Below are 19,498 nucleotides of genomic sequence, written 5' to 3'. Positions count from 1 at the left end.
GCTTCGGGACTTTGAGGAAGAGGTGCATACTGTAGAGTTGCTAAGTCAGCAGTTGGAAACACTGAAACATCACTAATGCTGGCCTGATCCTTACTTGTAGGGGAATTCAGAAAAAAAAAATCAAGGAAGCCAATTCCTCCTTCCTTACTCGGGAAAATTGAAGAAAAAAATAAACATGGAAAATGAGCAAACAAAGGAGTTTTGCATAAACCTAACTTTTAATGTTGCTTTTTCTTGCTAAGTCTTGAGGAATACATTACACACATATTCCTGAAAAAGCCTTTGTCTAAGTGCCATGTCAGTATTACACATTCAGTGAAGAAATTACAGTAGTTAACTCGCTTTGAATGAAAACTGTAGACATGTGCCTTAAAGAAACAAAAAAGTCTCAGTCAGAAGTCTGCACTTTTAGAAAACCACCTTAGCATTCCGTCCTTTACAGCCATGGCAATACCATATAAGCAGAGCACTTGCCATACCCTGACTCAAAGCCTGATCCTGCCACTCTCTGCATGGAGTTTGTAATTTGGTATCGACTTCGTCTGTACACTAACAGTACCTGCCATCTGGGCACGTTGGAAGGGGCAATTCTCACAGGATGTGGTTGAGCATCAGAGAGCAGCTTACTGTCAGTACCTGACATTGCTTGCATACAGCCAATACGCTACAGAAACACTACATCACTCACCCATTCTGTAAATGGGACTTGGCTGCCAAGTTTGCCTTGGTGGTGTACAAGAAGAAAGGTTTGTTGAGAACTGTTTTCATAGTATAAATATTATATATGCATCAATCTTACCACTCAAACCTAGAGTTCTGGATTTTTTTGGTCTTAAATCTCTTAAGTTTCAGTACTCTGCCTTGTCCCCCTCATTCATGGCGTGTGAAGAGGTAGAAAGTAGTGTTAAGTCCATCGCCGCTTCAGTTCCCTCTGCACTGCTCCACATTTCAGAAAAAAAAAAAAAGACTGAAGAAAAAGGGGAGGGAGCAACAAACACACGATTGTGACTCTACTGCTCACAGAGCTTTAGCTGCAGGAAGCAGCTTCCCCTTTCAAAATATCATGTTCTTTAAACTCCAATTCCCTCATGGCAGTCAGTGACTGAGACTGATGCATATCCCACAGCTCTTGCTGCTGTTGTAGCATCATTTTTCATTTAAGGCATAGAATGAATGTCAAGAATATAAAACCATCTTAGGCTAGTAAAATGTTGGAGCCCTAGTATCTTATGTTCTCGTTATTGAAGGAACTGCAACTTCAGTAGGCTCCTCACAGGCCATCACTAGCTGCTGCACCCAGTTACTGATTCAATCCTACCTAGTTAATTGTTAATTTCTACACGCAATACTACTAGTTTGCTTGGACTGACCAGCGACCCTTGGTCCCATTTTTCATAGTCCGAGTTGGGTATTAAAGGCTCAGATTTTGCAGGAAAAGAAGGCACATCCCAGTGTTGAAAGAGCAGAGCAGGAGTGTCATCCTTTGGTTTTCCACCAGAGGTTGGAATGGGACCAGTACTGCTGAGCTGTATTTGAGCTGCTGGGTCTAGTTCAAAACTAATTTGTTGCATATGCATTTAAACAAAGTACACAAGTCACTGAATGCGCTTACATGGGGATAAAAAGTAGATAAACTGACAAAAATAATATTTAGGAATGGCTCACACCTTCATACTTTAAATTATCTCTGAACTAGGTTTTCTGAATTGCCTGGATATTTAAAAGACAAAACATAATTAAAGTGGTTATTTACACTATTTAAGGTTTAAATCTTGTTCTTTTCTCACAGTGAAATGAAAGATCAGGAATTTCTTACTCTTCCTGCAATCATGCAGTAGCAATCTGGTCATATTCTCCTCAGGTCCTTACAGTTCTGCTGAACTATTGCGCACACACACAGTGGAACAGCGCAGGCTCTTGTTCTGCACTGAAGGGTGCTGTATCTTTAGTAGTTCTAACACTCAATTCACAAAAAGACATTACACAACTAATATTCAAAAACTTCTCACAAAATACCAGAAGACGTACCTCTGTCTGTTGTTGCTGGATAGTAAAAGGAGCCAAGTGTAACCACCAACCACTTACCTTACAAAAATACAAAAAACCCACAACCAAAAAACATAGCAAAATGAGTACCTTTCGTCTTCAGCCCTGTTACAAAAACGAGCTCACTCCTGCTGGAAGAGTGGCATTGCACAAGTTGAGTACCTTCCTCATGTTCCATAAAACTATTTTCATAAGTAATTACGGATGATCAGCAGTCATCTCCCTTTCTTACAAACTCCCAACAGGAAAATTCTTACACTTCTTGCTGCTTCTGGCTTAAGACAAATTAGGGTCCAAATAAGGTTGATAGTATATTCCCTGCACTAAGTATTTCTACTGAAACAAATACTAGTAAGGCATTTGCTTACACTTCACACACAGTCTCCAGGACCTTTTTTTCTTAGCACCGAGTTCTTGAGACAACCCACTGCTACCTTGGCCTTCCAAAGCACCCCAAGGATGAAGATCAAAGACTCCTTCGTCTTCCTCCTATAAATATAGGAAGACACTCCATCAGGAAGCAGTAAAGACAAATGTCTTATTTCCTAACTTCATGTGCTGGCATGCTGGGAAGTATTTAACTTCTCTTCAAAGAGACTGGAATTAGTACTGGGAAAGCAGGTAAGGAAAAGTAAATCTAGTTTTGAACAATTCTGTGCAACTCCTGTAACAACACACAATGTAAAAGCTCTATCGGTATCAAATTGGAATAGGCTTACATAAAGCATTTCTGATTTTATGTTCTAATCCAGCAAATCTACCAGTAAGACACTTCAGTACAAGGAAGGTGAGAGACATGTTTGCTGGAGAAACTAGAACAGTGGCAGCCAAGTCTTTGTGTTCCCCATGTAGGCTTATTGTCTTTTCTCCCCTTTTATCTATCTTTTATTTGGTGCTTTAGCCTCTCTTCAGTGAAGTAAGCAACAGGAAGATTCTCCAATTTAACCCCTGCAGTTAAAGTAGTATTGTTTTAATTCTTACACAGGCGTAAGTTGAGCACAAAAGTATTTTGTGATCGTGAAACTTGCAATAACCCAAGCTTTCTTTGAAAACAAAGAAAGGATAAGGTATTCAAGCATTTCCAAGTTCTGCATATCTCACAAAGATGTATTTACATCTATTTTTCTTAACAAATTTATCTCAGACCTACTCCAAAGGCATATGAAATGCATTAAACCATGGCACCGTAAGTATCAAATCTTCTAAATGTCATATGTAACGTAACAGGTATTTTAACATGTGAACTTGGAACGCATCACCATAAAATCCTCCACCTGCAGTACTTCAATGTCCCAAAGTCCTGATTTTGGACAGACAAAAGCTGCTAAAGAAGCCCGTGAAGAAACAGACAGGTACTTGAATTTTTAATTTCTGAATTACACTGACAACAGGTGATTAAGATAACTTTACATGACTTTATTTAACAAAACCATATATTTACAGTTGAAAAAAGTTCCAGTTTGATACACATATCTAAACAAAACAAATTTGCTAACTACATAAAACCAATTTAAACATGATATACAGGGGATGTATCAACAGTTCTTTATGTGTCATTCTAGTTCTTCAAACATTCAAAAATAAACTGTTTCAAGGTACCTTTTTATTCAAATTAAGTTCTTCACTAAATGAAATAATGTTAATGATTGATTTCTGACTGAAGTTGCAAAACAGCTTTATTATAAAGTGCAGGTTGTACAGAATTGCAAACCTGATTTAAGTTTTCTGGTTTCTCTCATGTGCTGCGTGTACAGTGGTAGTTGCAGACTTCTGATGTATTGCAGCATTTTTATTTTTCCTTAAAGCCAAGAAGAAAAGGAAGTTTGCTTGATGGGGACACTTGCTCAATGAAAGAAAATACCATGCATCTTGTTACAGATACTCTCAAGCACCTGAACAATGAAATTGTCAAAATCTTTTCTGCAATCCCCGAATTTATTACAGAAGTCTTCCTTAATAGCTAATTAAGAGAACTGGTATGCTGCAAGAACATTAAAAAGCTCAGTGGCAAGTAATTCTATGCCCTTACTACTCATCTCTGATTTTACCAAAATTCAGGCGTTACCTTCAAATCGAGCTACTGAGAAGTTGAAACAATTGCATCTTTAGGCAGGTGATTTTCTTTTTTCAAATGCATTTCGTTTGAAAACAAACTGTGCAAAGCTTTTTATTGCATTGCTTTTCTTCATTAAAGAACATACCTTATATACACAAAGAAATCATTTAGAAAATATATACATCTTCTAAGAACAGAAAGATCAAATCACAAAACAAAATAATTACGTTTGCAAGTAACAAACAGTGCACAAGTGCTGCAGCAGGCCTTTTTTCCCCCCACAACTACGCCCATTTTCACTGTTACATTCAACACCTCAATGAGAAGAGAAAAAGGAGAGCAGGCTGTGGATGGCTGCAAAGATACCTAGTAGCTCAAGAATGCATTTTAACCAGACAAATGAGCCACAGCTGTAGACTTGGTTTAAAAGGAAATACAAATCTAGTTGCAATGAAGACTTAAATCACAAAGCCAGTTACAGTACCACCTAGAAATGTATACTGAGGAAAAAGTTGTTGCTTTGTTTAGTAAATCATTTAAAAGCATAGTGCAAATGTTTCGGATGGTAGGCCTCTCATATCCTTCACGGAAAGGCATTATTTGTTGTAGTCACAGAAAAAAATAGTATTAAGAAACACTTACTGACCTTCTAGCTTTCTATTGCACTTCAAAGCAATGTAGCATACAAGTACCTGTCCCTGAGGGACGAGAGCTATACAAATTCTGGAGAATTAACATGCGTTTCGTATCAGTGTCTCGATGTCTATTTTCAGTAAGTGATGACCTAGAAGTCCTACGGAGGAATTAAGACGGCCAGCGAAAACACACATCCATTACGCCAGGTACACAAAGTGGACAGGAAAAGAGGCCAATGAGGTATCAGACTTGCAAGCTGCATTTGCGTTACACATCCTCCAAAGTAACTGCGAGTCCTCACTTACCAGGGAATCTTGCTCGCACTCTTTTTAATACTACCGCCAAACCATCCCTCCGCAGAAAAAATGTTTGTACCCAAGGACAGGATTTTCATTATGTCCTGCAGTCCTTTACATTATATGTTGAGTTGAGCAGTGTGCAACTATTATTCTCATTTTTTTTTTTATTCAGACAATGCCAAAATAATCAGCGTAAAACAGATTGAAAAGAGCATTGGGAAACTGCTGACCATATAGCTAGAGGATTTAGTGATGCCTGCTTACAGCTAACACAAATATTGCTTCAGTTAGTTTCCCTTTTCAATGATCGTCATTATTTATAAAATAGATTTTACACTATACACTATGCAATAAATATTCTTGTAAATCAGAGGCACTCATGACTTACAGTTCAACATTCATCTGAATGCAGAGGGGATCTAAGCAGTGTGACATTATGCAACTGCGGTGTGCCGCCTCTGTAACTTGCTCCCATGTATTAGAGGCTGGGTAAAACGCTAGAAAATGACAGCTTGTACTTATCCTGATGGTATTTGTCTGGCAGATTCCCCAGTAAACTTCTTTCACTTGTCACTACATACAGATCAGCTCGACATAATGCTTTCCCCACCATGGCAGCAGCAGCTTCAGGAGATCCCGCAGACCCTTTTCAGCAGCAACACTGGCTTAACTGCTCCCCTACACCCTTCCTCCTCAGTTATGCCAGTGAGCAGGGCTGGGTTTAACTAGAAAAACTGCTTTAACCATTTCTCAGTTTCTCTGCTCAGCCCACAGTTTTATCAGCACGACTGCAGAGACTGCACAGGAATAAGCAGCTGGTAGGCAAGAACACCCTGAGACAGCACGGCCCCAGAAAAAGGAGACATGGCATCATACATTAATAGTATGTCACCCCGGCTTTAAACAAAGGAAAGAGACAATCGGGAAACGATGCCAGCTTAATACTAGAACCCCCCAGGTGAGCCTGGAATCTAGTCCGATTAATGGAACTTCTTCCATATGCATTCTTATTGGAAACAAAAATTTCCAAGGCATACTGAAGAATAATTGGTTTTGCACTGCTAGTATGACTTCTCTTCCAAGTTTACTTTGTACTTAACTGTTTTTACTAAAGAATGGAATGTAGTTCTACGTCTACATGATTTCTTTGGTAAAAGGGACCCACAGCCTATAAAACAAGAAGCATTTCTAAAGAAATGGTCCTCACATCATTTAAATATAAATTCCAGCACCAGTTATTTAAAATCCAGATCCAGCTACTGTTACAGGTATGGGAAATATATCCTGCCTAAGAATGAAACTGGGGAATAGCTTTCAAAGCAACTAACACTGCTGAAACGCCCAGTCTTTTAAAACATCACAGGAAAAAAAACCCCACCAAACTTAAAAAAAACACACCTCTTAATATTGTTTAGCTTCACTGCCCTCATCAGAAGTACAGAATGCATAACGCTGTCCACAGCAAATGCTCATTCCACTAAAAGTTTAAGGCTAAGCCCAGGTTTAATTTACGAGGGGCTTATCCCCTGATTTCCTTCCTTTTTTCCCCACCCCCCTCCCTCCTCCTCTTTTTTCCTCTCTCCTCTTTAAGGCTAACCTACTACTAAACAAAACTCTGAAATAACACTTTGATTTGCAGGTTCATACATGTCAAACAGTACTCAATACATTTGCCAGTTTATCTCTCTTCCCATGAGTCACTGGAGGCAACTGTAATTTTAACGTTTGAGTGAAGGACTTCCTTTTTCCATTTCCCGGTTATCTTTCTGCAGAGCAGCCAGTATCTAGACATTTCAAGGAATGAGAGAGAAAAACGTGTTAGATCTAAAAAACGAGTCAATAAATCATTATCTGAAGAGCTTCCCATTTAATTATCTGAGTAATACCATTTTAACTACTAAATGTAATCAAACTTAAGAGAGCCTCTCCACTGACAGAGACCTCTCCCATATGTTCTTGTGGCATGAAAGATACAAACGGATTTAACAAAGGTTTAAACTCGGTCTCTCCCCAACACATACTTTTGAAGCCCTGAGATGAGATTGTTACTCAGATTACACAAGTCTAGCACTATTAAAGGATGCTGCCTGAGGGGAAGATTTAATTCTTAGGATAAATGGAATGTCTAAAAACACAGCAAGTGAGCAGCCTGAGCAATATGGCATTATCTAAAGAGTTCTGAACAGAATTATCCTTAGTGCCCACTGGTGCTTGCCTAGAGCACATCACTGTCTCCAGACCTGCTTACATCTTTTTCTAAAGCAAAAAGTCCACATTTGCATCCACACTGAAAATTTGTATTTCCTAATATCCAATGCACAATTTTGTTTTGTTAGCCCCTGTGTAGAGGGCACAGTAATAGCCAGTTTCTCATGCTGCGTAACACGCTCCCTGCCCTATAGTTAGGCTCTGCTGAAGAAGTCCAGCAGCATCTGGACTGAATCACCCTGGAACTGAATGCACAGTTCATCTCAAAGAAGTGCAGTTACAAGTAAGAGGCACTCTTTTCTCCCTCTGACTGACTTCAAAGAAACCTCTGCACCGTCAGAATTAACAGGAGGCGGGGCTAAATCACTCACAGGGCAATCATACACCACTACCTACACTTCAAAGCAAAAGCACCTACAGCTGTTGCAGCAAAACAGTTCAACACGGGTCTGAACAGAAACACAGCCGGCTGGCTGTTCAGCAGTTTCTAGAATTGGAGAAAGATTTCAGTGAGGTCCTCTTCATCGAGATTCAGGGTACATCAACAGCTACTCAAACAGCCTTGTGAGAATTTCAGGTGCCACAGTTAACAATGTCCTTGGTGGAAAAAAGTTACCCTTTTTAAGGAACACAAGAATGACACTAAAATGCTGATCCAGAAAAGCAAAAAAACCATAGACCTTAAGCCAACTAACAGAGCTCGGATTCCTGAGTTATTTGGAAGAGTTTATGGAGCTAAGACTTGAAGCATATAGGTTACAGAAACACTAAGCAAACAGTCTAGTCTCTTCTAGAAAAGTGAAGTTCAGACTTCTGAGTCCAAACTCTTCCTGGTGAACTTTAAAGACTGAAGAGAGGCAAGAAGCTGTCACAGGCAGCATCTTAGTAACAGAAAACAAGATCCCATAACCTCTTTGTCTTGTTAACATTTCTAGGTCAGTTCCAACAGCAGTACCTCAGCAACCGAGCAGTGCCAGCAAGTGCATGACGTGAGCTAACCCATAGCCACCATCTGCTTCTGGCTTGGAAAAGGATAGCAGGCTAGAGAGTGAACAGGCTTCCCTCATGGAAACTTACTCAGCAATGGAACTACCTGGTCAAGAAAGTCAGTTGGTGCAGAAGTCAAAGACAGGCAAGAAGTCAGCCAACATCAACCCTACAGCATGCTAACTCTGTTAGAGATCTATTTGCACCATGGTCCAGCAACATTTTTTCTTCAGTTTGCCACAAAAAAAAAAAAAAGAACAACCAGGTACATTCCAGCACATCCAGAAAAAAGCTGATGAGGAGACCGAGGAAGACTGCTTGGAAGTTACTTTGAAGTCGTCCTCCTGCTGTGATAATCACCACTAAACCTTCACATATGTCACAGACTGAAAACCACTGGCTAAGAAAGGCCGTAACTTGGAGCACTTGGTAGAATGGGACCCCTGCCCCCCCTTCCCTGCAAGGGAAACAGCAGTAGGCTGAGAATTTATTTGGCATGTGATCCTCATCCACACACAACATGTTCAAAGACAGTGAGCCATCTGAACAAGGAACAAGACTGGGAGATCACTTGTAGAGACATTACTGGCTGAAAAATGCACTTGAGGTAGAAACAAAGCTGGATCTGTCTGTACTAGCAACTTATGACCAAGACCACAAGGCAAATCCAAACCGAGCTGTGAGGAAAGACATATCATATAAGAAATGCAGGCAGCATGCTGCTCTGAGCTGGGCAGCACAGGCCGTGTTCCCCCTTATACACAAGAAAAGGCTCAGAAGGCTACTACAATCTACTCCTACTGTGAAGGTTAGAAATTCTCATCTCAAATAGCAAACTAGTAGTCCCTGGTATCTACAGGCAAGACTATTACTCCAGAAAAGAACCATAAACTCTCATTTGCAGCTAAATTGCCACTACCACTACATTTAAGATCACCTTTCAGTTCCACTGCAGAAAAGAATGCCGATAAACCGGGCAGAGCTCTACTACAGCATGACTCATGAAGCAGGCTGTATTACTGCTTTGGAGAAAGAAAAAGGAAAAAAAGGTGTTTCCACTCCAAATGTTATGAAGTACATCTGACTTAACTCTCTGGCATGAATGGCTGTTACAGCCACTTAATGATTTTCCACATTCAGATGACACACTTCCATCTTTTTTTGTTTAAACTGGAATTTAATTGAAATTACATTAATGGGATAATTTCTGAGAAAGGCTTCAGTGCTAAATTCCAATAAAGAAGTCAGAGCTACTGTCACTTCTGTAAAGCCCAAAATTAGGCAAAATAGATCCTCATATTAAGACGATGACTTGATGACACATGATAATGTGTCCTGACAAATTGTCGCCATCTCCCAAACAGTGAATTTCTGCTTTTAAATACTGAGTTGTAATGTTGCCAGCAGCCTTTGCAATTAATAAATTTAAACAGCTGTATGATACTTTACTTCATCAACACGCATATCCACTCAACATTTCAATTTTGAATGTTGACTGAGCTCTCCCTTTCCAGTGGAGAGTAAACTCAGGGAATCCACTCACCCAAACGTATACTAAAAGCATGGAGTGAGCTACATAGTCCTACCTACCTGTAAAACACTAGCTCTGCTCAAATGTTCTTCAAGGTGTTGCCAAACCCCATTTTTATAAGTACAGTACAATAATCTATTACCAAAGATTAACATCCTCTTTACCTGAGCCCACTTTTTGTTTCTACTTTGCATCTGAATGGCAGCAATAGATGTGAAGAATTCTTCTGAAGGCAAGTCCTCTGGTAGCTTTGTTAAAAACTGGGCTATATGAATGAAGTCCATTTTGGTCAAAATATCTTCAAAAAGTTTTAATATTCCCAGGGCTGTACGGAATAAGAATTCTTCTCCATCACGGCAGAACACATCCCAGACACGACATGCCAAGTCTAGCGGCAAAGATTTGCTGTACAATGTGAATATCCTGAAAAAAGAAAAAAAAAAGTAAAATTTTCAGAGTTACTGGACAAGAAAAATGTCTTAGATACTCACAGAAGTACACAGATCGATCATCAGTAAGTTTGAGGCTTCGCAAAGATTTACAACAATATTCATTTTTTATTTCAAAATTAATTCTGCTAGTTGCCACGTACCAATACATGAAACAATATAAAACTGTAGAGCCATTAAGGCGTCTAGCTATGAATCTCAGTCTCAAAGTTCAATTTTCTTGGATTGCTAACATCAATTAGGTAAGAAAGGTAACAAAGGTAACAGCAGAAACACGAACATCCTCCCAGTTGCTAAAACTGTATTTTCATTAACTGCCAAGAGTACATTTCTTCCTTCACCAAAATGCTGACAGCCTTGCTGCCAGGAACACAAAGATGCTCCTTCCTCCCTCCTCTATACAACACTGTTACAAGGCAGACGGGTTTCCATTACCACTAACAACAACCTAACAGCAAGTGAAGAGAATTAAGTTTCCTGGAATCACATCACAGTATAAAATGGAAAAGAGTTACATTGATTTTTTCCTTCATAATTTATAGATTTCTCCATATATGCAGTGCATAAAAGATCTCCATAAAACTGCAAATAATTATTTCTCCAGCAGATGTCAGCAAAGCCTCAAATTTAAATGAAATCTTTCCACATCCTTTAACACGAAATTTCTGTCCAAGTTGCTGAACTGAACAGCAGTTCTTTAAGACTCCCTCCTATCTCCTCCCATTCTTTTTGTAGGAAATTCAGGTTTACATTAAAAAATACAATGGAACATATATATACACACACACACACACATATATAGGGATAGAATATGAATTAATGTCTTTTCACAGCAAATTCTAGTATCAAAAGTTTTCTGAAATATCTACTTTTTTCTATATAAGATTATTTGAATGACGTATCATCAAATATCCGGCTTCTCTGTGAATCAGCACACTTTAGGAAAATATATTCATTTTACAAGTAGCAAGACAGAAACTAAAACATCTACACAAATTCAGGCGACAGGTAAATTGCAGGTTTAGGACCCTTAGGATTTCACTTTTTTCTATTTTTACATCTCATTGCAATGTTTTTGTAACAATTGGAAACTGTTTAAATTCTGATCTCCAAAAAGCTAAAGTATAAAAATAAGCACGTAAGAGGTAGAGTCTGCAATGAAAAAAAACAGTATTGTTCAAATATGCAATTTTACATTCATACATGAATGCATAAGAACAGTGTAACAAGCCCCTTCTTTGGGTTATTGGCTGATCACACATTGCAGACTTTGTATACTCTTTGAACATTTTTGTACAGCCACATGCCATATAAAAATATCTTGCTACAGAATACCTACACAGCAGAATTGAAACTTTTTGTCTACACACACACGCACAGGAAACAGCAACAGCTTTTTCCACTTAAAAAGAACAGTGCAATAGGAAGCAATTCAACTGAGTCCTTTCCTGGTCACCAAGCAGCAGGCAAACACTCAGCCAGAAACTCATCCTGGTTAAAGATAAGTAACAATGCCCATTTTTTTGATCTCCCTTTATTCACAAAAGCTATTATTCTGTCATGATTCAGATATAGCCTGAATAACCCACGTGTATTGTATCTGCAGCTATGCAGAAAATGAACTGTCAGAAGAAACAGTCAGAACTGTTTATTAGAACACTACCTTTTGTAGGAGAATTTACTTGCACCAAAAAAGCTGTCACAATCAAATCAGGTATTTGACATTGAGCTCTTTGTAATTTGGAAATGCAATTTGCAGGAAATTCACAAGGCAATTAACTTTCATTAATACCAGCATGGAATTAAATGCATCAAGCCCTAAACCACAGACTGAGTCCCCTTGAATAAGCAATGAAACAAGAGTAGGAATCATTATTGCTAAGAACGGATACAGCATCTGCTTCCTTCAAACATTTTCTACTGAAAGCCATTTTTTTATTAGACATCTGAGCTACTGGTCTGATGTAAACCCAGCTGAAATTTATTATAGTAATAAAGCAGCTGCTAGACTTGAACAGTTACAGCAGCAGCTCCCAGCAGCTCTAGCACACCACTTGCGCATGATCTACAGAATGATTTTCTGTCCACAGCTCTCTTCCAACCCACTAGAAGTCCCAGCTGCACACAACACAGCTGACTAACACAGAGATGTTCAGTGTCAGAGCAAAATGCAGGCTACTGGCTGCTATCTGTTTGGAAGAGGGAAAAAAAACCCAAACCACCGCACCCCAAGCACCAGATGCTCCTGCTCCTCCCAGCCCTGCTCATGATGTAAGTGTACTTAAGAGGTAAATGCATGACATCCTGGCTGGTTTGCTTCTCACAGGAAAAGCATATGACCATAACATTAACAAGAAAGTTAAGTACTGTGTTACCATGATAATCATAAGCTCTGTGTTTTTTTTTTTTCCTCTGTTCCTTCTTTTTTTTTTCCTCCTCTTTCTTTTTTAATTAAAAAGTCTTCATAAGATATCATTAGCAACAGCGATAAAGACAGGTATGCCAGATTATGGACTGACAACTCACAACACTGATGCAAATCAGATCTTCCATATTCTTGCACAACACATTCTTTTCCCATGTCTGTAACAGCACAAAAATATTTCTGCAACTTCTGAGTTCAGTTGTGGAAACTGATGAACTAATTCACCTTTTAAACTTATTCATGGATCTTCCTCCTTCACCCTGGTACTAATTTTTTGTTGTTATATTTTGTATCAATTTCAACTACATCTGCTTTGAGACAAAGACTGCATCTTTCTAAGTGTTCATCCATTACTTTATTGTACAGCAGCATCTCTTGTTCTCATTAGCACCTTTAGAGTTGCCAAAAAGAACTTGTCGGTAACAGTTTATTATATACATTTTTAAAATTTTAAAGTCTTTACAGCTAGAAAAAAAAAGTGGAAGTGTTTACTCTATTCTTTCTTAAGAAAAGAAAAACTTAAAATATTATGTCCTATACAATACTGACTGTGACAGCACTCAGCAAATCTGACTGCATGGTAAGATATGTCAATATAATACAAATCCTGTGCGAGTTTCTGAACAATTTCCAACCAGCCACAACACCCAAAAAGCCCCGCTCTCTCACCTAGGAGTACTACACAGCAGTGCAGTATTTCACTCTATTCCACCCTAACCTACAGCGACGTAAGGACACGAACACTGTAAATTGGGCTGAAGACGGATCTTCCAAAGCTCAGTAACAACTTCTGAAAAAACCAGGATGCCACCAGAAATCTCTGGACAGAATTACAGCCCATTTTTGCTTCGACAAGGAAGCATGCATTTTAAAGCATCATCTTAAGCTTCATTTTTTAGGGGAGTGGAGAGCTACTGGCATGACATGGACTATGTTTTTTGTAATGTAAAAGACAGCAAGCTTATAAATGCTTCATTGGAAGTGCCCACCACAAACATCCCCACAAAGTGTCTTGGACCTTTATCACAACAAACAAACGGTGTCAACAGAAAGTTAGTATTTATGGAGTACAATCAGAGTCAACATAATGCTGAAGAACCACTGATCAATCCATCAGTACAAACAAAGCCCTTGGCTATAATTACTGTCAAAATCATTTTTCTGAGTGGGGATAAAGAGATGTTTGTATAGCAGCAGCAGGCCATAAATAGACAGCATGTGTCCTTTGCAAATTCACATTCTGCTCTGCTCACAAGAGCCTGTGGTACATCAGCTGACAGCACCAAGAGGCCAAAACTGGGCTGTTCAGACCCACTATTTCCCCTCTATTCTTTGTGAACCTGACTGTATGTTGCTCTCTACAGCGCTCTCACACTTAATTCCCTTTATACTCTTCAAAATAAGTAAAAACCTATCTAGCTTTTGAATTCTTTCCATGAGATTTAGCAGTTGGAGCTTGTGCTTGAAGCACATGGGTCCTTTAAAAAGAGATGCCTTACTTCTGGCAGGTATCCACTGATAATCATGCCTTTGTATCTTTTAATTAAATTCTTAAATCCTTGGCGCATTCCCATGGCAGAAGGCAGTGGTAGAACTGAACTGGCAGAGGGGCTCCCCTCCCTGAGTGTTCTACTAGCCCCCTCCAAGCAGCACTGCATCAGCTGCATAGCTGGGCCCATCTATACGCACAGCATTTCTTTTTTCTTGGAACGTATTCCTTCAAAAATGATCTAAGCATACCAATTTTACTGCCATTCCCTGCTGCACGGGTTACCAGAAGCAGGACAAAGGAGAGTTGATTTCATGTAACTGCAGCAGGAGCAGGAGGGTTTCCCAGCAACTGGGCTGTGCAGCACTGGCTACTGGAGCCCTCCCAGGGTGCCACCAACTGAGATTTACTGCACACATGCCTGCACAGTAACCATGCCAGCCACCACAATAGCAGCAGGCATCCCTTTGGAGCTCAGAACAAATGCGCATTTAAATGAAAGTAATGCTGTTGGAGCAAGGCTGTTTCATAGAGATTTCTACCGACAACCAGAAGGTCAGTCTATTTAGAGCAACGCCGTACCATATTCCTCCCTGACTTCAAACACACTGAAACCTCATTCTCACCTTTCTGGAAACAGTTCTGTTTTTAATGGAGCAGTATCTGTACTACAGCAAACTCACCATCAGCCATAAGCCAAAGGCAACCTCATAAACAACGTTTCCAAAGTCCTTAACTTTAATAGTTACTCACTTGTGAGATCACAGACCCACCTGACTTTTTTCCTTACATCTTTTCTATATTATTTCCTGGAAGCAATCAATGAACAGCACATACAAAGTCCAATTTGCTAAGTTGCCACTGATCATTTAAAAAAAAAAATAATCATCTAAATCTGCTTCCTACAGGGTCAAAGTATTTTCAAGTAGAAAGCACGCATGCACACACACGTATGTATGCATATACTTACAAACACATGCACATACACACGTACATATTTAAATATTATAACTAAATCTTACACAGTTAAATACCAAGTCCACTGTCTAACAAAATTAAAGACAGAGTGGGACAAGCTGTCCAGCTCAAGACAAGGTTGAACAAAGTTTAATATAGGGTTGGGCAGGACTACCACAACTAGCCTACATTCCCGTGCAAGACCATACTGTTGTGGCTCTCTAGGGATGGGGAGGAACACAGTAAATTGTCCCTGGGATTAAAATAAACAGCTTTATATGGATGCAGTTAGTCAGCAAGAAATGCTAAGGGTTGTCAGTCCATTGGTACAAAGACCTTGAGAAGCACCATCCACAACACAAAAAGCACCAATTCACACTCCTGACAGAAGTTTCTTTCAAGTGCTCTTAACAACACCCACAGAAGCAATCAAAGGGGAGCCTGACGTGGCCCACACCCACAGACTTCAGCACCTCAGTTCTTTGTTCAGAAGTCAGTCATTCCCCCCGCCAGGTTGGGGTAAAGAGAACAACTGATCACAGGAATGTTCACTCATGAAAATACAATAAAGACTAGTCTATCGAAGCACAATTGCTGAGGGGAACGTAAACCTTCAACAGTTAGTCAGAATAGGTTACTTCTAGATGTCCAGTTTCTGGTGGTGCTCCTCAAGGTTTCTTCTTTACAATGTAAAGTTCAAAGTTAGACAACAGAGTGATACTAACATGCCTGCACCAGGAAGACACTCGGGTTTAGTCACTCCTACATAAAGAAAATCACCTTATTTATGATAACATCATATTAAACTAGTAATCTATTAAAAAGATAACCTGATTATTTTAATGTTGTCTATCTAGCAATTCTCCAGCATGTTTACAGTCTTCCTATTCTGATATCCCTTTTATTGAATTGCTTCCTTCACACACGTACTTTTCACACTTTCTGAGGCAATATAATTTCAACGCCTTTCCTCTTATCATTGAACATACCAGCCCCTGCTCTATTCCTTTCCTTCTATCCCGTTCCAGTATTTTTTCTAGCATCTTCCTGCTCTGTGCATAAATTCAGTTCAGTTTAGTATTCGCAGCCTTCAGTCATAAAACCCCTTCCAATGGTATTTCTCCCATCAAATGTCAGGAGAAATGCACCTATCACCACATAGCCCTTCATTTCCCTACTCATGTTGCATTAAAATTTAACCCCAGTGTAAAAGCCAAGTCAAACAAAGCCCATGTTACACTACCCTCTGCACAAGAGGCACATGAAAATCAAGGAACTAAAGCAAAGACAAAAAGTCAGACCAACTTCTAGATGACTGGCTTGGTGGATGAGGGGAGAGCAATGAATGTGTTTCATCTTGATGTTAGCACGGTTTTCAATACTGTATCCCATGAAATCCTTGTTGATGAACTGACAAAGTTTGGACTAGATAAATGGACAGTGAGGGAGTGAAAACTGGCTGGAACTGCCAAGCTCAGAAGGTTGTCATTAGTGGCATGAAATACAGCTTCAAGCCAATCCACTGGCAGATTACTCCAGGGTTTGATACTCAACCAATATTTTCAAATGTCTTCATTAAGGATCTAGATGATGGGTCAAGACTGTACTGTCAGCAAGTTAGCAGGTGATACAAAACTGGGAGGAGCGGCTGATACACCACTCCATAGGGACCTTGAGACACCGGAGAAATGAGCTGACATGAATCTCGAAGTTCATCAAAGGGAAATGCCAAGTCCTGCATCTAGGTAGGAAGTAAGCCCAGGCACCAGTACATGTGAGAAACCAACAGGTTGCAAAGCAGCTTTGCAGAAAAGGAAATGGAGGTCCTGGTGGACAACAACTTGAATGTAAGCCACCACTGTGCCTTCGCAGCAATGAACATCCACAAACTCCTGCGCTGCATTAGGAACGTCACTGCCAGCAGGCCAAGGCAGGTCATCCATCTACCCAGCACTGGCGAGCCAGCTCTGGGCTTCCCAGTACAAGAGAGACGTAGATATACTGGAGCAAGTCCAGCTTGCCATGAATATAATTAAAGGCTTGGAGCACCTGATACCCAGGGAGAGGCTGGGAAAGCTGGTACTGTTGAGCTGGGAGAAGAGGCGGCTCAGACCTGCACATGTAAAAATACTTGATGGGGCGGGGAGGGATAAAGAAGACAGAGCCAGCCTCTTCTCAGCTGCATGCAGTGAAAGAACAAAAGCCAATGGGCACAAACTGAATGCTGTTACTACTGGGATTTTAGTCTTTTAGTAAAGGTATTTAGTCAGATACCTAGGAACAGGAGAAGTTGCCAACAATTTAAGGGCAAAACAATTTTTCACAAACAAGATTTTGTATCGTCCCAGAAGTGACAACGAAGTCTTGCTTACAGAGAAGAGACATTTTAGCTGCCCCGAACCAAAGCCTGACAGGCACAAATGCAACACTCAATTTGGAGTGCCTTATATCACAGCGAAATTTGGCAGAAGTACAAAGAAGATCCTTGTCTTTTTTTGTCTCTAGGGAAAAAGGTTCTAATTATACTAGAACTAAGAACGAAGGCAGTTTCACCTAATATGAAGACTGTAATTGTCTGTCTGCTAAGTGGAATAGGTCTAGTAATTAAAAACATGCTAATGCCCTCTAGCTATTCCATCGGACTGTGTCAAGATCAGTTTTTAAACAACTTGTACTGGGATCCTCTGAACAGGATCTGGGACCACCTAACATGAGTGAGATACTGCCCAACAGTTCATCCTGCCAAAAGCCGAGGTGTTTTTTTCTGTAGCTTTTAGCTTTTTATTGTATGACAAACATTTTAACTACTCTCTTCCTGTTCTGTGCAGGTGCGACAAACTACACATTTCAAATGTATGACTAGCAATACTTTCTGTATATACACCCCCGGGACACACCTGCCCATCAGTAGAAAAATATTTTCTCAGAAGATGATTCCAAATATGCACTAAATATGGATAAACACTGCTATACAGCTGTATTTCAAAATAAGCTTCAAAACCCAACACAAGTACAATAATAAAAGTTAGGCAAATGTTAGACATCACAGAAGTATGTGGGAGCTATTTGGATTGACAACTGAAGTACTGAACGAAAGATAAAGCCTTTATCTTAACAGAACACTAAACCAGAGCACTCCAGCTTCTGTCATGAATACTGACATGGAGCTATACACTAGTATGCACATTAGTAATTATACTTTCAATGTCTTACCAATCAATGAGATAGATATCTGGAGTCAAGTTATTTTTTTTGAAGTGAGCAAATAACTTTGGCAGATTTTCTTCAAAGAATACCTCAAACGCAGCAAAGTAAGTCAACATCTGGGAAAATATAATGGGGAGAAAAAAAAACAAGTTAGCTGTATTATTAATAGGCTCAAATGTATTATCATCTGTTGGATTAATACTCTTCACAAACAGGATCATATGGATTACACGTTATCATGAAGAGCTAAACATTTACATGAAAGAATCTGCAAGCACAAAGAGTTTAAGATACACTCTATATACCGTTCTCATACTAAACAATGTAATTATTGTTTTGGGTCTTTGCCAGCTTCCTTTGGAAAGAGACATACCAGCAGCAGAGAAGTTATTTGCTGATTTCGCAAAGTAATTATGATAACAGAATGGTGCTTTATGCTCGTGGCAGTAATTTAATATCATACTAAGTAAAACCCCAATGGATTATAAAACGGAAAACAAAAAAATAATTTAATAGTCCACAGCAAGAACGAAGATTCCAGTTGGCTCCAGTTCTAAGTCACATTCTAATACCAAAGCTTCTTTTATACCATAAATTTTAACATGAAATAATAAGCATTTTATTACAAAGAGGGAAAGATGAAGTTTGCACAGAAAAGCCAAAGATCAGGACAAAGCACCTACGCAAGAGAAACAGATTGTAATTTCCATATGATACGGTAACCCCTGAGCTGTACTGCTTTTCACATGATGACTAACATGTTATTTTAAAATTTGAATATTTACGTCAAATTTCGTAACAGAGGGCATGGAAAAAGAAAATCTTCCAATCCAACTAGAAGGTAAAAACAAAAGGCTTTTTAGCTCCCCCCTAGCCTGTCCTCTTGATACTATAGGGAGTAAAGTTAAGCAAAGTCCTTGACTGATTCAGTAATTTTAACTACAGTATCCCAATGAAAGCCATAAAGAATGGCTCTGATTTCTTCAAAGTATGAGTTGTATCAGCATGCTTCTCCCCATAACATCATGACAGTAAAGGGAAAAGAGGAGCCTTTTGTCTGAAATCCTTTTAAAGGATGGCAGATTGGTTTCCCAGTTATTTTAATATCCTTACAGAAATTTTTCCTGTTTCATCTGAATGAAGTTACAGATGGTAGACTACCTTCATTAACAGCGGCAAATAAAAAATGGAGCCTGGTAGTGAGCTAA

At 39.4% G+C, this 19,498-nt stretch overlaps 1 protein-coding gene across 5 annotated transcripts in view; it reads right to left on the bottom strand.

Annotated features, from left to right (window-relative positions):
* Positions 1–3,383: 3,383 nt before the first annotated feature.
* Positions 3,384–19,498, bottom strand: part of TBC1D14 (TBC1 domain family member 14) — a 70,657-nt gene continuing 54,542 nt past the window's right edge. For all 5 annotated transcript variants that reach the window (XM_056338017.1, XM_056338009.1, XM_056338024.1 and 2 more), the window contains 3 exons: positions 18,297–18,406; positions 9,928–10,186; positions 3,384–6,821 (listed from right to left, as the gene is read on the bottom strand). In XM_056338017.1, coding sequence (XP_056193992.1) covers positions 6,756–6,821; positions 9,928–10,186; positions 18,297–18,406 — 435 coding nt within the window. In that variant the 3' untranslated portion in view covers positions 3,384–6,755. The remainder of the gene's footprint in view (positions 6,822–9,927; positions 10,187–18,296; positions 18,407–19,498) is intronic.

Source organism: Falco biarmicus, chromosome 1 (assembly GCF_023638135.1).
Source record: "Falco biarmicus isolate bFalBia1 chromosome 1, bFalBia1.pri, whole genome shotgun sequence".
NCBI classification, from domain to species: Eukaryota; Metazoa; Chordata; class Aves; order Falconiformes; family Falconidae; genus Falco; species Falco biarmicus.
This window is presented reverse-complemented; position numbering and strand designations above follow the sequence as displayed.